Below are 18,430 nucleotides of genomic sequence, written 5' to 3' on the forward strand. Positions count from 1 at the left end.
CATACAGCCGGTTAGATCACCAGGTATGTGAATGTCGGCAGTTTGCATCTTCTGTTACCACCGTGAGAATGCTTATAATCGCGAAAAATTCTCCAATCGGATTTCACGAAAAATGTATTATTGTTAGGGTTCGCTTGTTTAAATTTACAAAATGCCCCGAAGGTTCTAGCAACGTCCAAGGAAGTCAGCCAAATGAAAGCTAATTGTGTTCATCATTACTGAGTGCATGCTCTAAGACGTTTAGCACCTTTCCAGAATATCGGATACTTGGTCCCGGTAGCTGTTTTGAATAATCTTTCGATGTTGAAGGAAGGCGAGATGCCTTGTTCCACGGCCCATTTTCAAAAGGGTTCCAAAACTGTGATTCGATAGAAAACTCGGAGAAATTAGAAATGACCTGCAGATCACGTTACTTTGGCTGTCAAACAGGCCCTCTCTGGAAGTATATAGCTGTGTGTGCCGTGCGATGGGCTGTCCAGTGAGTGGCCTCTCGCACCGCGTGCTGCCAGTTAAGGACCTCGTTTAATCTGGGTACAGGTACAGAAATGGAAGCAAATCTCTCCGTGAAGAAAGCGACGGCATTTAAGTGCAAAAATGCAGTATGATCACCTAAAATATTTTTTAAAAAACAAAAAGACTACTCGCCACATGTGGGTTTCAACGTTTATTTTTTGTCCTCCAAAGATGTTTCCTTTTAATCTAAAAATGACAGTTTAAACGTACTACTTGTAGATCTTTCCCTCTTTTGAAACCACACTTTGCTGACAAAAGATGCCAAGGAAAAAAGAACCTAACTCAACAAAATGCGACCACAAAAAATAGTCCTTTCTACAGTGTTATGAAATTAAGTAACACAAAAATATGTCTAGATCACAAAAGCTACTGGTGGCTAGCCTTGAACTTAAAACTGAGCAAGCCTGTGCATGCATCACTTGTGCTGAAAAGGGAAGGCACAATGTTTTCCTACAATGAGCCACCTTAAAGAGAAGCCCACAATTAATGGTTTTAGTGTATAAACACCTCAAAAACAGGAAAATAAAATTTTAAATAGTAAAGAAAAAAAAACTCCCCTAAAGTGACTCAAGATAAGATTGTTCGTGGCTGTCTATTTCTAAACAAATGGTTAAAAAAGGTATATGCGTATGGTTAAAGGTGCTGCAACAAATATTTATACATCTACAATACACCTTTCAATCAGTCCATCGTTAGCAGTACATGTGCAAATTTTATAGAAATGACCCTAAATTCTGAAAAAGAAAAAAAAAAGATTAACAGTTATTAACACAGCACTGTTGTAAAAATACCCACCCTAACAAAATGTCTAAAATAAAACTATGCTGCCATTTAGTACATGCAGAGACTGTGATTCACCATATTACAAGTTAATGGCCATCTTATCACATGATTGTGATACAAGTACAAAGCATTTGGTTATGGCAACTGTGTACTGCACTGCAAAGCAGTTCAATGGGGTCCACGGTAAACAACTATTATTCATGCAGGAAGGTAAAATTAGACAATTTGTAACATTTTTCCTTTTTAATAGATATGGAAAATTATTCACAGCATCAAATCAACACCTGGTGTAAACACACAGGGGTGCCGTCCATTTTTCCTTAATGTTTTTATCCAAGCGTTTAAAATAAAAAGGTGTAAAAATTTTCAAAAATAAAATTTCTAAAAAAGGGGGGAAGCCAACAAAAAAAAAAAAAAAAAAACCTATGCAAGTAAACAAAAAGCTACTAAATGTATATTATACAATGCACTGCTGCTCACCCAGTCAATTACATTGTCCAGTGTAAAGTAATACTAACACAACGTTATTTTGGTGTTTTTTTTTTGTTTTTTTTGTTTGGGTTTATTAAATCAGCCCGTTAGAGGCAAATCAAGTTTTGCATGCGTTCACATACATCACACCCATACTCTCGTACACACGCTACACTCCTGGACACGGGAGGAGGTTTCATGAATGGAGAGCCCTGGACTTGAGATGAACCTGGCTCCACCGTATTGAGTCCAGACATTCATACATGGGTCCATTCACACAGCGTTTTATAACCAGGCCTTGGTTCTGAGACTCTAGACTGACAAGCTGACCAATTTCCTGCTTCTGCTGGCTACATGTCCATAAGCTCCGATATGGTATCATTTTCACCCAATTGTTTGAATTTGTATCGTGGTTTTCCAATCCTTCTTTGCCGTTGATCTTCAAAAACTTGCAGTTTCTTGAAAACATCCTCAAAGCATTCAAGTGTAGATTTTGCAACATTTTGCCACTCACTCTCATTCGCACCCACTCGCCATCACTTCATTTGGGTTTCTCTCTGACTCCAAACGAAATCCACACATTTTCTCTCCGATTTAATGCAGCAGTGGATCCCATGAGCCAAGCACAATGGATCTAATTTCAAATTACAGAGCTGCATCACGTAATTAACTCCAGGTAGGGTTTTTCTTTTTTTAAAACTGAAATCCTTCGGTTGGCACATTAGCTGATGAATTGAAACCAAATGTTCCACCTTGAATTGCCTCTGGTACCAGGCTAGGATCTTCAATCTATCAAGACAAAAAAAAAAAAGATGATGTAAATTAAGATACACAAAAGATAAATGCAGCATTGACTATAGTAAATGAGGAATCTGTCTAATGCTTATAATATGCAAGATTGTTTAATCCAGTTGCCTAAAAATCATACCAGAAATAAAAACAAAAATACATCATTGCTAATTTGATGCCATTTTTTCTCCAATGAACAGAGCAGATAACTACACAGCCCAACTACTTTTGACTTTAGAAAAACACTCTAGGGCTTTAGGTGGTTTTGCTTTCTTATGGTCATCTTCACAGTGCACAAAATACTAACCTTTCTAGCACCACCAGTAGCTAGGAGTTAGGACTGACGATAGTTTTTTTTGAGCTGGTATGCTGTTGCACAAACTCGCAACTACAATGCAATAGTCATTGGGACCCACTGCAAGTTGTGTGTAAGAAAGGTTTGCTTGCCCTGGTTAGACAGCATGTACAGTGCTGCAACTACCATTTGTCCTTCAAGTCATTAGCTTCTTTTGCATATTTAAGATCCAATGGGACCACCCCAGATGATTTACATAGATCTGCTTCTTAATAAATTGGGGCAACCACATAGATTTCTGTCAACTCAGAAAAGTAACATGTCAGCTCTGGGTAATAAGGAAAACAACCTGAAAAAGGTGATGGCTGTAAATCAGGTTTTGTCTCATGAAAAATGGTAGTCAGTAGCAAAAGTTCTGTTTCATCAAAAGCGATTGCTTTAAAAAAATCTTTTGCTGATGTGTGGACTAGAAAGAAAAAAAAAAAAAAAGGGCGCACTTTAGCCCAATGTTTCTATAGTTCTCCATTTATACCATTGTTTTATGACAATGCAGGAGTAGGTACAAATACATGAATGCCTGCACAAAACACTTTTGCTAAAAATAGTTAAGTGTCTTATTTATATGGTACTGTGCAGAAGTCTTAGGCCAAGCAATGAAAATTTGTAAATGTGGTTGTTTGGGCATTAAGTGTTTATTTGCTCATGAACACACTAGAACATCAGTGTAACACACAATCATCAAGACAATAATTAAAAGGTAACAAGAATGTCCTGCGTTTTTTCTAAAACCAAATCAGTATTTTGTATGTCCTGTCTTAGAATGCAAAATTGGTACACTGCTGACTCCTTTTACAAGTCCTGTGGCAAGTTTTTCAAGCTTCTTAAAGGATTTCCCTTGACTTTCCTTTACTCAGGCTGCTTTGTTCCCCTTTTCCTTGTGATCTTGCACAACTGGAATTATGTTGAAGTGGTTTTGAGATTGCCTTTCTAATACTGTAGCGCTCCACCTTTGGTCTAAATTGGTCATAATTGTGCCTGCAATGTGTTTGGGGTCATTATCATGCTGAATGATTTTCCTAATGGTATAGCAACATTAATCAAAATCTGTTTATAATACATTTCAAACCAGACCCTAATATTGACTTCATTTGCAAGATGCTTTGGATAAAAGTCAACTAAATGAATAAATATTTCTCAGCAATCACTATTTTTTTTAGCCAAAAACCCACACCAATGGCTGAGATGCAGCCTATTATAGTATCATCACTATGCTTCACAGAAGGCTGCAGATCGGCATTACTGTGCTTCTTGCTAATGCTTCTCCTAACCTACTGGTGTTATGAATACAAATTTTGTGTTTGCACTCATTCTCCTATAAAGTTTCCATCTACTGGTTGTTACTCTATGTATTACGTTCTTCTGTGTACCATCTCTTCTACTTGTTACCTTTCTACAAGAATGGCTTCTTAGTGTCTGCAACATGGTTTACAAAACCCTTTGTTTTGACTTGTTCACATGGCTGAAGCATGAACTCCAGTGTCGGATGACTCTGCCAGATATTCTTCTGTCACACAGCATTGTCTGTCTTGTCCAATTTCTTCACTCCTCTTTATGAAAGCTTGAACACCACATCTTGAAAATATAGATGATATGCTACTGCTTGCTGATACAATACTAAGAATATTCTGTGAAAATGTGGTAACACATTCGCAAACCTCTCCTTGAGGAACCCTAGTACTTATGGGTATCATTCACTTGTTAATTACATAGCACCACCAGTACAACTGGTATTAGATAATCACCACCTCACTGACTTGAATCCGATGTGTGAAACATTGGTAGAATTTACCAAACACATGGAATGGCTCGGAAGCCTCAAGGAGTGGTCTGGGAATCAAGCTTGCATCAATCAAGTCACCTCACAACATAGCAATATGCTTCTAGGAAACGCAAGGAATTGTTGTTACTTTTTGTTTCACAGTTTGCTACGTTTAATCTAATGTCATATGATGTTTTTGCATTCAAAACAAACATTTACTGTCCACATAAGCTATTAAAATTTTCTTGGGTGGTATAATACCTCTGCATGGTGCAGTAAATGTAGTTGTATAACAAAAATAAAGCATGTTTGTCTTCTAAAGTAAAAAATATCTATATTCAAATGAGAAGACAGCCAAATAAAACACATAATCTTAACTAAATATAACAGAACTGAACTAAGGATGTATCCGATTTAGGTGTGCAAGTTTTTCTGAGCACATTTTTTCTTGTATAAAGCCTATTAAGTAATACAAAGACGTAAAGTACATCACGGCAGTATAACAATTCTGTGCCCAATTACACTTACGTCATCAGAAGAGAAGAACTGATCAATAATTTCATAGGCCAGTTTATAGATGTCCTCATTTTCATGATTTTGTAAATGCTCTATTTTCTCCAAACCTAAGAAGTACAAAATGTTCAGTTAACTAAGCAGGTTATTACCCAACTGTTTTTAGGAGGAAAAAATAAATCATACAAACTAAACCAGAGACATAAAATACTTCACAATTTTTTGAACAATTATCGAACAGTAAAGCTATCGAATATTTACAGCAGTATAAAATGACCATGTTAATAGTACACAAGGATTTCAGAGCATTCCTGACTTCATAGAAATTGAAGGTGTAACAAAATAAGGTCTGTGTTCCGATTTTGGCATCTTCTTGGTTCTAAATGATCTGTCTTAACTTTATCATTTACTGTTCTATCTTTTCTATTGCTTAGAAGGAATGTCACTATTAAAACAAAAACAAGATGTACATTTGGTTTTTTTGAGAAGGCGGCCATACTCAGTCTATTTGCTTCAAAAGAACCCATTACACATAATTGGTTGGCCCAATGTAGCAGTACAAAAAAAAAAAAAAAAAGAACCTTACATGTCTCAATAGCCATTAAAACTGGTGGACAGCTATATAAGATTCACAGTCAGCTAATGGGATTCATACAGTTATAAATACATGTTTAAATCTGAAATTCAATACAAACCTCCACACTCTTCAATCAGGTTAGCAATTGTTTCTGCTTCATCATCTGCCATTTTTAGGATGTTACTGAGTCCATCCAATACAACCTGCACAACCTGTGCATCTTTGACTGTAAGAAGGTTGCAAAATGGAGGGATAACGCTTTGCTGGATAAGGTACGCTACCTATCAATGTTAAGGAACAAAATAATGTTTAATTCAAATTAGGTTGCAAACAAGCAGTTAAGAATAGTATACTAAAAATGCCATTATCTATTTCATACAAGACATGAAAAAAAAATGTTTTAACATTAAAGTGTAACCTAAACAAAGATTCAACGCTTCTTTACTTAAATATTACAAAAAAAAACAACACAAAACTCAATTTTCTCACCTGATCCTTCCTTCCACTAATGGTCAAGTTACTTATTGCCCATGCAGCTTCTTTCTGTGTACCAAAATCACCCTATTAACAGAAACAGAATATGGATTAGATGTATACAATTGGTTTCTTGTCACTTATAAACTGTTAAATACCTTTGCATGCTGAATTCAGCAATCTATTCAGGATTTCTCTACTATACACAATTTGTGTGATAGATATGCTAGCTTTCAGTAATCGTATATATGAACGTCTACACATGGAAGTGTGTGTGTCTGTGCGTATATGGCTGTCTGTCCAACCTGGAAGAGCGAGGCTACACCAATGAAGCTCCAAGTTAAAGAGTCAGAGAAACTCGCTTACCCGCTGATAGACAATGGGGGGCGAGCACGTCCACAAAACAAAACTGCAGACTCTGCATTTCCATTTTTTTTCCTGACACTCAATAGTTTCTAGGAGCCCAGGCTTTTTACAGCACAGGCTTACACAGCTAGTAGTTAATAATAACAAACTGCAAATATGTTTAAAGGAGCCTGAATAAAAAGACCTGGCATGCCAAATTCAGAGATTAAATATTGAATTACTTAACTAGTCAAAGACAAATGTACATCCACTGATTTTCATTTAGTAACAAAAAAAACAAAAAAAAAATCAAAATTATACTATATTAATCTAAAAATTAGGCCATACATTAGGTTGAGACTAAAAGGAAACACACTTCTGTAACAATTTAACCACTAAGGAGATTTTTTTCTAAAGTGAATGATATATACTTATATATACTTTAGTGATCCAACATGCCAGATTTAGGGTATAGGACAACAGCAAAATTCAGTTTTTCATTGAATTCTCAGGAGTATAAAAATTGTAATGCACCATAACACCAATAAACCACATAATTCACAAACACATTAAACAGTGAAATAAAAAACTAAACCAATTTTGACTAGTATTAAAGAATGGAAAGTATTTTGGTTATTAATGAGGGTCTGAACGAAATTGTGCGTTTCTAGTACTGCTTCTTTTGCAAATGGGACTGTAGAGATAGGGAGAATATTGCCACTGAACAACATATGTAAATACTCCTTTTCTTTACAGGAGTCCCATTAGAATCACATATGCCACCTCTGAAAATGTGATGGATCAGACTACAGGAACATTAATCAACAGACCTGTCCGACTGCTGGATGCACAATCTGCCAAGGTGAGCTACTTTTAGGCTATGATCATCAGCCATTTCACACTGAAGAACATGTGGGTGTTTGTCAATATGCAAAGCCACCATTTATCAATAAACTAATGTGACTTGGCAAAATTCTCTCTTTCTCTTCAGAGAAGCCCTGGGTCCCACTATTTTGACTTTGTGTTGAATGAGCAGCAGCTCATAGAGTCTTGAATGAGGTACATTACCTGCATTTGGAGGGAGTGTCAGTTACGGCACTACATCCCGAGGGTGATCCAGCTCGCAGGATCCTCATTGTTGAGGACCCAAGTGTTTGGGGGAAAAGGCCAAAGGGACACCCACGTAACACCTGGCTACAGCAGACAGATGGCCATTTCTGGAGGGTGGGACTGGACCACGTCTGCCTGAGAGGGTTGCCAACCAGGATCCCAAGCTGATTCGTCATGTGATGGGTGCAGCAACAAGCTGTACCAGTGCATGCTCCCCAACCTGACCCGATTCAGATTTATATTTATGAGAAAATTAAAAAGTATTGTCCTACCTTATCTAAAAGATGAATGATCATTGGAACAAGATTGGCATCAATCACAGCCTGTACTTGCTGCTGATTCCCCGCTGTGATGTTAGAAAGGAACCATACTGCCTCCTGCAAGAACATTTAAACAGACAGTCCAGTAAGTAAATACTCCTTTGCTTTACCAGAGTCTCATGAGAATTACACATGCCACCTCTGAATGTGAAGGATCAGACTACAGGAACATCAAATCAATGGACCTGTAAGAGACTGCTGGATGCACAATCTGCCAAGGTGAGCTAGTTTAAGGCTATAATCATCAGCCATTTCACACACACAAAAAAAAAAGCCAACAAAAAAGTTTTAAAGTGAATGGCTTCAGATGCACTCCATTATCAGCAAAGACAAATTCTCTGTGCCCCCTTTTCTGGCAGATAGTAATCGCACGTTTTCAACTTCATTCAAACCTAACCTTTACACCCTTTTCCCATATTAATCCCTCCCCCTTACCCCATAAAGCCCAACATGCATTTGCTAATAAGCATTTATCAATAAAAATCTACTTCCTACAGACATATTCATCATACATGCATCACAGTTCTCTTATTTCATCAGCTCCAACACAACACAAAAAAAATAAAATCAACCCCACTAATAATCCCCATGGAAGGCTTTCTGCTAACCTTGTTAATCTTTTCTTTTGGATGTGTCAACAAGGCTGGAAAGTGGGAGAGAGCATCACAGTTAAGCACCACTTGTGTCTGCTCATCTGTACCAGTCACAATATTGCCCACTGCTCTCAGTGCAGCTGTCTGAAACATATATAGAAACAAGAGTGTCTTAATTTAATTACAATTATAAATAAAAATTTTAAAACTGTAGTTTTTAATGTACCATTCTGATTTAAGTGTAGCATCATTTATTATTTACTTGCATGCCCAGCTTCATTTTAACACAAATGTCACTTTTCTTTCTTTCAAAATTTCTATTTAAGTATAACCAGCAGGAACCCTGCTAAAATAAACAAACACTTAGTACTTGTAATGAGTTTATATATATGCATATAAATCTAGAAAACTAGCATTCCTTTCTTTGAAGGAGAGTTTACTTCAGGGAAACTTGTAGAGTATGAGGATCCCGGTGCAGGTGCAAATACGGAGAGAAAGAGAAAAAGCACACACTGAAGAAAAGGAGGAGGGTGGAGAAAAAAAAAAAAGCTAAGAAAACAGAGGATTGAAACTGATGTCTGGCAACTGTGACAGGTGTTTGTTTATGGAAGTAAAAAAAAACAAACAAAAAAAAAAGTTGAGCAATCAGAAATAAAGTAGCGGTAAAATGAACAAATTCCACATCACCGAGTAGATTAAGTGAGGATGGGCACTGTACTATGGAAAAAAAAAATACATAAAATACATTCAGTGGGCATAATAAAGTTTGTAGAAATGGAAGGCCTATTGATAGTTTAATAACTGAACAAAATGACACTTTTTTTTTACTGTAATTTTATTACTCTCTCTGTATATGGGCTTGATTTTCCCTTTCCAATCTGTGGAGGAGGAGCTGCGAAGAACAACTAGAAGAACTGTGGTCAAATGGAACAGACTGCAATATTTTTTTTTTTGTTGATATAGGACCCAGTTAGAGACATAATATAAACAGGGATAAAGAAAAGGAACACTAAAGTGGACTTATTATGATCCTGCACTTTATTTTTTAATATAACTAAGTAATACTGAGAGAATAAGGAAAAAATTATTTGGCAATTTGGTTGAAAATTCTGGCTTTGTGAACTCTCATGTAAATTTTCTGAATGCTTTGTGTAAGTAGTTGCTGTATAATCTCTTTTATAAAAAAAAATCTCGAGGAGACTATTGCCAAGAGATTTATTCAAGTTGGTAGAAGGGGTCCCCGCCCTCCCCTCAACCATTTACGGTTAACGGCCCATGCCCACGGTGCTCACCCCTATCATTTGTGTGAATGCTTTTGTAAGAGTTCCTGCGCTCTCAATTCTTATAAAATTATGTTTTCCTCACTAAGTTTCCAATAAAAGAAGACTTATGTCCAAATTTATTGAACAATTTCATCCCGAACGGTTATAAACAGAAGAAATTAGTACATTGGCAATCCTAGCACCGAGAAACGAAGTCAAATGAATTAAAGCGAAAACTGTTGATTGCCTACACAGCAAATTGGTTAACTATGTATCAATAGACTATGCTGTAACAGTTGGTGGCAATGGTGCGAAAGCTGAAAACATCAACTTACAATATCCCGTAGAATATCTACAACCGCTAACACTGTCCTGTCTTCCACCAGCCAAATCACTGTTGAAATGTTATTGCGTAAGTTATGTATGAGTGATGGGCTATGCAATAGGACAAGATTAGGTGTATTCAAAATTGGATGAACATTTCTAACGTAAAATTTAAACAGGTGACAAGAAAGGTAATGTACTACATCTTCCGTGGATTACATTAGACACCAAAGGAGATCTTGATATGCCATTCGTATTAAAATGTTTACAGTTTCCCGTTAGAATAGCTTTTGCTATGACAATTAAATTACAGGGTCAAACATTTCAAAAAGTCTATTAGAGAGAAAGAAATGATATTCACTCATGGGCAGTTATACGATGCAAGTTTAAACACGGAATCAAAATTCAAAGCGATATTGTCGAAAAGTTAATTTCAAATATTGTTTTTACTGAAGTTTTACAGTAAAAGTGTAAGTTTAAAAAGTATTTGCGTGTTAATTTCAAAGCCAAACAGAACAAAAAACAATAAATGCAACGAATACCTCTAACACAACATGAAACAATTTTCTTTCAATTTATTACATTTTACTATTTTTTTTTACCAAAGTTAATTACTTGCTGTAAAGTAAAATAGTTCTATTATGCATATGTAACAATTCCCATGAAAATAATTTGTTTAAATTGTACATCTGCCCTATACATGAGCAGCAGAGCCGTATAGCACAGGCCTGGGGGTTGGCGAGTGAAGCAAGCAAAGGGCAGAGCCCCCTAGTATTTATATATATTTTTTCTTCTGTTTACAAATCTCTTGGTACAAGACAGTTGTGTGTGTTTTACTTCTATCAAACTAAATATTAGGGCCTCCTAGAAAGGAATTACATTAACATTTCACCTTTAAATTTACGGGTGTGCTCCTTAAAGGGAGGTTGCATAAGAATTTCAAATCAATAGCTTTTTTTAATAAAACTAAAATGTTACTGATGCTCAATAAAGTAAAAATACAATTATAAAAGGCTATAGAAACGGTTTATTTTTAGGCTCAGCTAGATTTAAGTAAAGCAGAGTTTCTGCTGCATCTCTTAATCTGATGAGGGCTGCACTATAACTTCAGCTAGAAGTGTCTTCATTTTTCACAAGTTCCCTATTTTACAGCTAAAATATGAATACTAATAACTAAAACCATTATCTGCAAACAGCAAACCAAATTAAGACCAATATCTTTCTGTAAGCCTTTAATTTCCTTTCTAAATAAAACTTACCTGTACTTTGACTTCTTGATGGCTCAAAAGAGGCACCAAATTCTGAACAATCGCTGAATCTATTACCATCTGAATTTGTTCATTGCCAGCATCAGTTAAATAAGATAGAGCCCAAACAGTGTCCACCAAAATCTATCAAGACAAAAATATACATACATGACACACTTTAATGAAAGCTGAACAATACACAGCATATGATTTACCATGACAACCACATTAATGAAATTACCACCTTCTGCACATTTTAAACACATTAAATTGAGGCAATACAAAATATGTTCATTTATTTTTTTAATACAGCTGTAAGTAAACCTTTTAAAAAGGAATACAGTAAGAAAAAAAAATTGCCTTAACTTACATTTACATCATTATGGTGGATAAGCACACACAGTGCTGGAAGTATCTGTACAAATAATGAAAAATATGTTAATCTCTAATCTTGGAGCACAAAAATAAAGATATTTATGTGACACTCATGTACATTCAAGTAACTAGAACCATATTGTTAAGGAAAATTAAATTGAAAGTAAAACATAACTGTACCACTCAAATAAGCAAGTTAAGCACATCTGGAAAGATGAAGTAATCTATTAAACAGATTTCACATACAAATGATAAGTGGTATTATAATCAAACAGCACAAAAGTTTCCTCTTAAGCAACAATTAACAAGGCTGTAGAAGTAGGAGAAAGTTATTGACTTTACACACTGTATTACAGAGACTAAAATACAAGTCAGATGCAGAATGCCATATTTTATACAAATCAGATCAAATAACTCTCCCTAACACAACTATATTGAAAAGAAAAAATATGATATTGATTTCTCAAAGAAATTGTGACAACCAAAAGACTAGGAGAGGTTCACCATCTTTAGTTAATTTAGTACATCTTTCCACACTTTCTTACACTTGTTCAATTTCATAACAGAATATACAATTGTACTATTGATACTCATATAAAGTACATGTTCTTGACAAAGGATTTGTTAACTTTAGCAGTAAATAACATTTTAGCTTGTAAAATTCCTCAAGGTTTAGAAAATATCAAAGAAAAAAAAAAAAACCTTGATAAAGTACTTTGTGCATTAGCTACAAATTTAACACAGTTGTACATCTCCAACATGCCATTCTCAATCTCACTTAAACCAATTAAGAGTAGCAGAGGCTGACCTGGAAAATAGAAGCCTCAGTAAAAACCATTATAAAGAACTACCTAATGCAGAATGCCCAGTGCGGCTGTGTTGTCTTTTGGCCTGGAACCTGTGCAGATTGCCATCTGATCTTATCATTCAACTTTCATTTAGAAATTTCAACAATTCAATACATAAGGACTCTACTAGTCTTAATTATATACAGTATCTGTACTAAGTGTATACTGATTATTCATTGTATTTCTTATCTAAATTAGTCTTTGCATGTAACTAAATGTTGTGAAAATGGGCTATATAGAAATAAATGTTGTATGGGAATAAAATACATAAAATACACTTATGGAGAAAGGACAGACTCCACAAGGACAACCACCAGGTGTGCAATTTGAACTTTTTATGCAATCCATAAATGTAAGAACTTTCACTAACTTTAAATGTGGTCACTTTGTGTTTTGTCTTCTCATGCTCACCAATTAGTTTTTTTCTTCTTTCTTTCTTGGAAGCTAATGTTAGTTTCTAGCACTTTTGAAACTGCACCACAGATTTTCAGTGGACTTCAAGATGCAACTTGTTGCTTTGCCCCAGTACTTAGTAATTGCTATTTTCCTTATAAAGAAAGAATCTATTCCAAAAGATCACTGCCAAAATTTTCTGATATTGTGCTCCATTAATTTTTCCTTTACTCTAACAATTTTTGTATTTCTAGCCAATAGCCACCTCCACATGATGCTGCTGCCGCCACCATATTTTTTTACTGCAATGACAATAACTCCTGGTTCATGGGTAGTATTGGGTTGTACCACAAATACATATCTGAATAGAGGCCAACGGGTTCATTCTTGGCCTCTCCCAACAACAACCCCCTTTCCCCCAGAATTCTGTTGATTCACTTGTATACTGTCTGGAAAACGGCGAATGGACGTTAAGATTCTTTTTGAATAACTATATCTTTTTCGCCATCCTCCGATATATTCATGTTATGCACAGGCTTGGTGAAAATAAATCAAAGAAGTGGAAATAAAAGGGAAGCTACTAATATCAAAATTCTTTTCTAAGCAATGTCTGGGCAGGATGATCCTATATTGATTTCTTGATAATCAAGCCAAACGTGGTTAAAGGGAGATTCAATCTATTTATACCTCCACATTCATTAGTGTGTTCATGTTCACTGTGCGACTGTTTCTTGAACCTAATAGACTTCTTACTCCTGAAAATTTAATAATGACAGTGGAATGCCTAGAAAGAAGCCAGTGGTGAGTCAATTTATTTTCCTATTCTGGTAAATTTGTTTTCACTTTGAATATTTCCGCAAAGTGATATGAATTCTTAAACAAGCAGTGTATCGGAGTATTGCTGATGGGAAATAATCCATGGGCAAAAATACCTATTTCAGTTTTTGGTTTTCCCAATTTAAAAAAAAAAAAAAAATAATATCACTGATAAACCAAGAATTCAAGGTACTGTATGTAAGAACTTATTGTTTTACGAACACAGAACAAAAAAGTTGTTTTGAATTAACAGTTTAACCCAACCAAGATTCATATCTGGTATCCAACTACATAAAATAGAATTTGTACGAGGAAAACCCATGTCTGTATTAAACATATTGGCTTACTTCCTGAATAGTTTCCATTGGTGGGGGTGGATCTTTATGACGGCACAAGTTAACCATTACCCAGGTGACATTTCGAAGAAATGTAATAGGAATAGATGGGTTAATAAAGGAAAGCAGGGGTTTGACCACTCCAAGGCTAATTACATAATCTCGACACTGTGGTCCATCACCTAGTTTCAGAAAAAGCAAACAAGAACAAAAAATTAAAAGCTGAATGTTAAACAATCACTTTTGAACCAGACTTTGTCATCTGATTGAGAAGTGTAATATATAAAATCAGAAAATCAAAGCAAGTTAAATTCATGTTACTTTTAGACAAAATAAAAAAAGCATTACAACAACATAAATGCAATTTGACTGCCAAACAATCACATTGGGGATGATCTTACCAATGATGTTTCCCAATGCCCAGACTGCTTGCTCGCAAACATTTTGATGTGGCGAATGCAATAATCTTAAAAACAGCGGAACTGCATCTATTTAAGAAATAAATATTTGGTCAGTTTTTTTAAACCTTATATTTACACAAAAACAAATCTATGTTGTTCAATTACTACACAGATGCATACATTTGCTCAGATGTGATATATATTAAATTGTATAATTGCTTGAATAACTGACTTCCCGCAATGAAAAATTGTACGCATTTCTACATTTTTAGGAATTTGCCTTTTATAAAAATCGAAAATATACATACTTGACTGCACAACTGCTTGTGTCTGTTCAGAGGTCCCAGAGGCAATGTTTGTTAAAGCCCATGCTGCTTCAAACTGTAGTGATGGGCTGTTAAAATAAATAAAACAAACAACAGGGTAATACCTAAAAAGAGTAGCAATTTTCAATAACCATCATCATGTAATGCTCAAGGTGGGGTTGGAGACAGGAATGCAATTTTTTAAAAAACATGCTTGATAATTGAATGAAAAAACCTCAACTGCGTACAAACCTTTCAGGGGTTTAACTACAATTACCATATTGAAATTTTATTTGCAAAACAGATACACTTATTAAAAAAAAAAAAATAGCAGCAACTCTAACTTTGATTGGTTAACTCAAATACACTTTAAAGGAATTTCTAAAAGTTCCTTCTACAGCATAATATATTGGCATAGCACAAAGAGTGAAAAAGCTTATAAAAGTAAATCACTAAATGGTGAGCACCTTAATCTATATAAATCAGAAAAAAAAACATTTGTCACCTGTTGCAAGCTCCACTTAACTGTGGGGATTAAAACTTAACTTGAATACATCACTTTGTTGACTCCCTTCACCCTTTGAAAGTAAAGTGTCAACTAAGTTTTCGATAACTTAAAAATCTATGAAAATGTGACCATTTGTCCGAGTGTCAGGAAGAGTCTACTCTAGATAACTTTGTGGACCTGTCAAGATTTGATCATCATTTAAAACAGTATATTTATACAAAGGTGATGTAGTTCTGAAAAAAATGAACATCTGAAGTATTGTGTTATTTCTTTGGCTCATCAAAATGAGGAAAGGTGCAATGAAAAAGTGCACAGGAATGATTGGTTGTTTTAGTATGCTTGTGGGAAGAGCATTCTTAACACTTCTATTATTGTTTAACACTTCTATTATTGTAATTTTCAAGCTGCTGTCTCCTGTAGTGTACTGCAGGCCAAACCCAAATTTCTCCAATGTAGTGAAAAAGTAGTTCCATTCAATCATATCAAACGCTTTTTCTGCATCCAACGACATCATCATCTTTGGGGTGTTTGACTTTGTGGGTGAATATATTACATTAAACAGACGTCAAAAATTGGAAGCTAAGTGTCTGCCTTTAATAAATCCAGTTTGGTTTTGTGATATTACCGAAGGGAGTACTTTCTCCATCCTTCTAGCTAAGACTTTGGAGAAAACAATTTTTAAGTCTATGTGAAATGTGGCTCAGCAGTGACAATGCTGTAGTTTTAATTGAAGCAGCAACTCAACATAATTTTTGATCATTTTGTTCATTAAGAAAAGAAAGGCAGTCGCTTAGTGGATATTTTCTCTAGCCTTTTAAAATTAAAAATACCAGTTTTAATTGTCCCTCTAATACACCCAACAATATAAACAGGGAGGAGAACATTTTTAAATGTTAAAAGACAAGAACCACAGGCAAAGTAGTAGTGCCTGTAAAAACAGTTACACCTTTCACGATTAATACACCATGGAGCTCAAACAGTGTTTAAACTTAATTAACAGCCCGTCAAGAAATAATTAAGGTCATATAACTAAACACAGCAGTCCGACTTAAGAGTCATAGGAAAAAAAAAAATGTTTTTCAACTATTGATAGTCTTTTAAAACGCAGCTATATTGTTGGAATGGCTCCTGAAATGTTTTGCAGCATTTTCTTCAAGATTAAATTAAAACAAAACCCTTCAGTATGTTCTTTACCATGAATTAAACACCTTTAATAAAATAAGTTACCTAAACTAGAATTACTCAACTAAAAACTGTCCCTCTGTGTCCCGAACCCCAGTTCCAAGAGGTTTTATCAAAGAATTTGTCGATGTGCTAATTGACAGAAGACTAGAAATTGTTAACTGTTAAATTTTACTCTACCGCAGTGTCTTAAATTGGTTTCAGTCTCATACAAACTGGCATAAAATCCTTTGCAAGTTTGGATGACTACATGTCAGAGTTCCACAATACCATATATGGTGTACCTAAAGGACCTATTCAGTGCTTACTGCTGTATTCAGTCTATGTGCATCTGTTAGACCTTGTCATTTCAAAACATTGGTGAACAACCAGGGCTATACAGAATAACACACATCTTTACTTATTCATTGCACCTGATGACTCTAATGATCTGCAACCTCTGGGTAGCAATTTCCTTAAGCTAAACAAGAGAAAAATTTGGAAATTCTAATTGTTTTAAGAAATTAAAAAATAAGAATATTAGAAATCAACTTAATCACCTTGCTTTTTAAAAATCAAATCAGAGGTAAAGAACTTACGAACTATTACAGACTTGATTCTAAACTTCAAATCAGACAAACTGTTTCTTCATTTAATATTGCAAAGATCAGACATCTTAAGACATCAAGATGTTGAAAAATTAATTCACACTTGTCTTTTCTGCCAAATAGACTACTGTAATGCATTCCTAAAAGAACAGACTAGTTTAAATAGCAGCAGCCTCTTGCCGTCATGCCCTGAGAATCTGAAATGCTTTACCAACAGGTATATATCTAAAAATGTGGGACATAAAAATCGCAAACACATTTTAAAATATGGCTTTTTGATGCACCTGTTCCAACAGAATATGTGCATTGCAATATTATATCTACTATTGTGTTTTCTTTTACAGTTTTCTAAGGTAGCATCTTGCACAACCTTGCTGCCTGTACTATTGCAAGGAATGTGGACGCTCAAATGTTTGATGAGCCCCGCTTTATCTAATAGTCTAGGACTGTGCATGAAAACAATAAACATCTTACTTTTTAAAGTTTTTTTTCCCCCCGTGTCTTCCCAGGCCATCTGACAGTTTTTTTTTTTTCTTTAAGTCATTAGATACTTAAAAAATGAAGTACTGAATTGCTAAGTTCAAGGACTATCATTTATATGTTTATCTGTATTATGCAAGTTTGTGTTTATTTAATTGTAAATTTTTTTTCTTTAACTTCTCAAAGCAACTTGAGCTAAATGGTTTGTCAGAAAATTTCAATAAAAATGCTGATCAACAGAAATTTACTTTCTTCGCCAGAGCACACCACAACTTTTCCATAATAAAAAAACAGTATTAACAAAAAAAAAAAAATGAAACAATGAAAATAAACAATTACACAATTACTTACTTGTCATCTCTTTCTAGACAATGAACTAAAATAGGCAAAATGCCCGATTTTATCAAGTCATCAATTGGGGGATTGCGGTCACTAGACAAAAGTTTCCTGTGTGCAAAAGTAATGAGAAATTAGCATTAAGTAAGTGAATTTATGCATTTAACAGGCAAAACCGCTCTTTAATTAATTATATTAGTGAACAAATATTTAGCGGTATTAATAGAAAAATGGTCAAAAAATTTATATTGAAGATTCCTATCTACAATAAGGAAGCAATTACTAAATTATTTTGTAATTTTAACAAAATACTGCATAGTAAAACTATTCTTAAAAAGTATGAAAACATAGTTTCTCACCTTGCAGCCTGTACAGCACTTAACTGAACACCTTGGTTGTCACTTGTCGCATTCTTTAAATAATTAAGTT

The 18,430-nt window shown here is 34.8% G+C and overlaps 1 protein-coding gene and 1 non-coding gene across 2 annotated transcripts in view; both read right to left on the bottom strand.

Moving 5' to 3' along the window:
* Positions 1-651: 651 nt before the first annotated feature.
* Positions 652-18,430, bottom strand: part of kpna4 (karyopherin alpha 4 (importin alpha 3)) — a 31,895-nt gene continuing 14,116 nt past the window's right edge. Inside the window, exons 5-17 of the mRNA XM_028794460.2 lie at positions 18,361-18,413; positions 18,017-18,112; positions 14,912-14,997; positions 14,604-14,690; positions 14,215-14,384; positions 11,806-11,850; positions 11,448-11,579; positions 8,618-8,746; positions 7,962-8,066; positions 6,250-6,321; positions 5,879-6,041; positions 5,199-5,293; positions 652-2,556 (exon numbers count right to left, since the gene is read on the bottom strand). Coding sequence (XP_028650293.1) covers positions 2,461-2,556; positions 5,199-5,293; positions 5,879-6,041; positions 6,250-6,321; positions 7,962-8,066; positions 8,618-8,746; positions 11,448-11,579; positions 11,806-11,850; positions 14,215-14,384; positions 14,604-14,690; positions 14,912-14,997; positions 18,017-18,112; positions 18,361-18,413 — 1,329 coding nt within the window. The 3' untranslated portion in view covers positions 652-2,460. The remainder of the gene's footprint in view (positions 2,557-5,198; positions 5,294-5,878; positions 6,042-6,249; positions 6,322-7,961; positions 8,067-8,617; positions 8,747-11,447; positions 11,580-11,805; positions 11,851-14,214; positions 14,385-14,603; positions 14,691-14,911; positions 14,998-18,016; positions 18,113-18,360; positions 18,414-18,430) is intronic.
* On the bottom strand, positions 8,165-8,362 carry LOC114647481 (small Cajal body-specific RNA 7). The gene has a single exon (XR_003715542.1). It is a non-coding gene; the product is annotated as a small Cajal body-specific RNA 7 (non-coding RNA).

The sequence above is a fragment of the Erpetoichthys calabaricus genome, chromosome 2 (assembly GCF_900747795.2).
Source record: "Erpetoichthys calabaricus chromosome 2, fErpCal1.3, whole genome shotgun sequence".
NCBI lineage: Eukaryota > Metazoa > Chordata > Cladistia > Polypteriformes > Polypteridae > Erpetoichthys > Erpetoichthys calabaricus.